This window comes from Priapulus caudatus, unplaced genomic scaffold (assembly GCF_000485595.1).
Source record: "Priapulus caudatus unplaced genomic scaffold, Priapulus_caudatus-5.0.1 Scaffold90, whole genome shotgun sequence".
NCBI classification, from domain to species: Eukaryota; Metazoa; Priapulida; class Priapulimorpha; order Priapulimorphida; family Priapulidae; genus Priapulus; species Priapulus caudatus.
The window spans coordinates 373,956-378,064 of record NW_014577151.1 but is presented as its reverse complement, the minus strand read 5'-3'; the positions used below and the strand labels follow the sequence as shown (position 1 = coordinate 378,064).

The 4,109-nt window shown below is 42.4% G+C and overlaps 1 protein-coding gene across 1 annotated transcript in view; it reads right to left on the bottom strand.

Moving 5' to 3' along the window:
- Positions 1–439: 439 nt before the first annotated feature.
- LOC106804846 (C2 domain-containing protein 5-like) overlaps positions 440–4,109 on the bottom strand; it is a 27,925-nt gene continuing 24,255 nt past the window's right edge. Inside the window, exons 20-23 of the mRNA XM_014806201.1 lie at positions 2,185–2,313; positions 1,482–1,562; positions 1,100–1,189; positions 440–580 (exon numbers count right to left, since the gene is read on the bottom strand). Of these exons, the coding sequence (XP_014661687.1) occupies positions 440–580; positions 1,100–1,189; positions 1,482–1,562; positions 2,185–2,313 (441 nt within the window). The remainder of the gene's footprint in view (positions 581–1,099; positions 1,190–1,481; positions 1,563–2,184; positions 2,314–4,109) is intronic.

Sequence of the window (4,109 nt, the reverse complement as noted above, 5' to 3'; positions counted from 1 at the left end):
GTTTTCAAGATAGCTTATAGGCCGCAACACCCCACGTGGAGCGCCGTACGACACTTCGTAATAAGCTCAGATTTAGACATAACTCTATACTCGGCAGTAGTGCCCGTCATCGCGTAGCGGCCAATGAGCGAGCGCGTCATCGCTGATTGAGAGCATTTCTGGAATTTTCTTGTAGGAGCCACTACGTCTTAGCCATGAGGCGCGCCACTCCAAAAAAAGTTTAGGGACCGTTTGGATGTGGCCTCAAGCCGTCCATCCCGAAATGTCGGTTGGATTGCGCCCAGTTTTCGCGGAGTGCGTTTTCAGACCCCTGTCTCAGATATCTGTCTAAATGGACAAAAAGGGGGCGGCGTATTCGCTGTTGGGGCGCGGCTTTGCCGCGAGCTGTGCGCTGCGCGCAAAAACCAGGGCCGCAAGTCCGTCTAGGTAGCTAGCTCAGTCAACTCACTTCGTCCATCCCAAACTGGAGTTCGGCATCGTCGTTCTCTTGTTGATTGCCCGCTTTCATGAGTAGATCACCAGCAGGGGGAGCAGCAGAGTTTGGTTCTCCGATGCCCACAGCTTCGCCCACCATACAGATCTGCAAAAGAATGTGCAACTTGTAAAGCAAACATTTTTGTTTTTGCATTTGCCATGAGAGCAGTATTTACAAAACTAAAGACTTCTACTAAAACAAATATTTATCGTTACCAAAACAAAGAGCAACATGCAGTTTAATATAGCACGTACAACTAGGGTAAAAAATGCAACGTATTAGGCATTCTAAGTCCGTTTCTCGCTTCGCAACTTCCGATTCGACATTTTCCCTGTACAGACGAGAAGATGGCCACTTTTATTTATTTATTTATTATTTATTAAATCTTTATTGCATGTAATTCAGATACAAATACATTTGTACTGACGAGTTTTTTTCACGGAGAAAAAATCTGATAAATGCAATAGTGTTGAGTAGTTAAAATGATAAAATTTCTGACTGATACAGTACAATGCAATGCTATACAACATGAAGAAAAAATATATACAAACAGAAACTTCAGCATATTCTGTACTAGTAAAGTGATTAAGGAAAGTGTTGAGTAGTTAGAAGTGCTTGACGTACCAGCAGGTCATTGTCTCCTGGCAGATCGATGTTGAAGTAGATGTTACATAGCGCACAGGGCGTCAGCCTTCGTAACCGGAAGCACACGTTCTGTAAGATGACCAGATGACATCAAGCGAATGCCACACAATACAGGCAAACATCAATGTCGAGTTTGTAAAGAAGAAACTGCTACCAAAACAAGCCAGGGCATACTGTTTCATTATCAACTCTGGGGGCCTGTTGTCAGAAACAAAATTAGTCCTAACATTAGCGTTTACATGAACTTTTCCTCATTGACCTTTGACAGAAACATAGTAAAGTTAGAAAGTTCTCATACGCAGTGCATAGAGCTCCAGTCTAAAAGTGTACAAAGAAGAGATAGCAAAAATAAAAATCCTACCATGACCAGATTGTCGAGAATCGTGGAGAAATGCTTTTGGTTGGTGCCAGAAATCTTTCCCCTCCATACTCTGGTAAACATCTGCACACAATATGATAACACTGCACGATAACAGTAAGAACAACTTGGTTTATCGAGTCACCGTTTCACACACAGTACGAGAAGCAGGAAAAGCGGATTCAGACCTTACACACAACTTCATGTCACTACTACTCTGCCCCCCTCCCCCCACCACCACCAGCACTTCGTGTGATATCCACGATATGATAACACTGCATGATGACAATAAGCACAACTTGGTATATCGAGTCCTAATTCACCCAGGTGTCCCGTAACGAGGAGTGATGGTGGCAAAGTAGTAGCACAGTATGTAGGGCTAGCCAATAGCTAGAGGTGAAACGATAGATAAAGAAATGGAGTAGGGCATATGTCTAGCAGGCCGCACGATAACCGCGACTCGGATTTGACCTTCATTGCCCAGGCACAATGTAAAAGGGGTACATCAGCGACAGGGGCGATGTATACTACACCATGCGCAAAACAGTGAATTCATGTGCAAAACAGTCACAAAAATACCTGTCTCGGCAGGGTATTATATTCTATTATTTATGCATGAAACAGGCAAGAAACATCCATGATTCATGCATGTACATATCCTTGAATATTAATGTTTTTTTCCAAGAGGGGCACGCCGTGCAGATACCTGCAGGTCACACGGGATGTTGCTGCTTCCAGGCATGAACTCCGTGTTGCATGTGTCAAAGCCCTGCAGGAGAGGCGGCGGCTTCTGTATCAGCGACAGCAGCACCTCCTCATCTTCGTCGTCGTCGATCTGTAACCACGGCAACGCAGAACGGCTCAATGGCAACGTCAAAACAAAGTGTGACAAATACTTGTCAGTGTGCGTATGCGTGTGCAAATTAATACATATAACATATATATATATATATATATAGTTTTGGGTAATACTTATATACAGGTGTGACTGTATACATTTCTTTATAAATAAATAGGTTAATAGATAAATAGATAAAAAAGATATCCTTGATATGTGTAAGCGTGTATGACACGTGTATGACATGTATAATATGAACATACTGCTACTATGGACTATGCTCTTAGTGGACACATGCTACTCAGCCACGTGGCCTGAGGGGGGCAAGGGGGGCAGCTGCCCCCTAGATTTTAAAGCAAAAAAAAAAAAGTTCTAGTAAAAGAGAATTGTTGTAGTCAGAATGAAGGCTGTACATGTACTCATACTCAAAAGTGCCTCAAATACCATCTCATGCGATCTACATTTTCAAAATTATCTGTGGGAGGACCCCCAGACCCCCACCTGTTTCTCACTCTCTTCTTGAAATCCTGGATCTGCCACTGTCCCCCTAGAAATTTGCTCAGCCTACGGCCCTGCTACTCACCTGGTTCTTGTGTGGATTGTCCAGTAAGACACACTTATTGATGCGGTACGCGACCATGGCATTGCCTCCGAGTGCAGCGACGTGTGTGCGCGTTATTGCCATCACCTCCGACACAAAGCTCTGCATGAACCCACTGAGACCGCCATCCTGCAACGTGCACAGCATCGATGAGCATCGTGCGCGCTAATTAGTTAGACTGATTACTCGTAATTAATTCATGTTTATTCGCTCTGCCACGCTCCTTTGAGCCATTGATTGTCGTGAATTGCAATAGGATTAAGTGCACGCGCCATCACATACTACGCAACAGGAGATTCTTTCTAAAGTGATCAGAGCTGACCTGAAGTCACCTAACTAGATAATTATGTGATGCTGACTTAGCTAGGTAGTCATATGACATCACCTAACCTAGCTGGGTAGGTACATGACATCAGGGGTTAATAGTGACAAAAATGTAAATAATTGTTTGTTATTATCATTAATAATGTAATAATTATTATCGTTAAAAATCATTTAAAAATCATTATTAATGTAATTGAATGATGAATGATTGAATGATTGAAGATGTCATGTACCTACCCAGCTAGGTTAGGTGATGTCATATGACTACCTAGCTACGTCAGCATCACATAATTATCTAGCTAGGTGACTTCAGGTCAGCTCTGATCACTTTAGAAAGAATCTCCTGTTGCGTAGTATGTGATGGCGCGTGCTCTTAATCCTATTGCATGACCCAAACGGGCATGTCGTTCAGACGACCCACGTAAGACAAAGCTAGTGGATGATCTCTTACCTCTCTGATGGATGTGCTCTCTCGTATGAAGAAGAAGTTGAGGATGCCGATGTACTTATCGATGATTGCTCCAGGGATGTAGGGCAGCGGGGTCAGGTCGACGAAGCCTGGCCGTGCCTTCAACGTCACCTGGTGGAATCAAATAGCTTCGGTCAAATATGTCGCTTAGTTAGTCATCTTTGGCTCAGGTTTGGTCTTCAGCTAATCATTCTACATATAATTATAATTGTGGCATTTAAAACACCATGTTATTGATACTTTGATCACACAAAATCAATAACAAGTGCATCATAAATATATTGGCTCATATTTTGCCAATACCTTTGCTACCCATATTATTATGAAACATCTATCGTAATAAATGATAATGATAATGAATAATAATAAATGATGATGATAATAAATGATAATGATAAT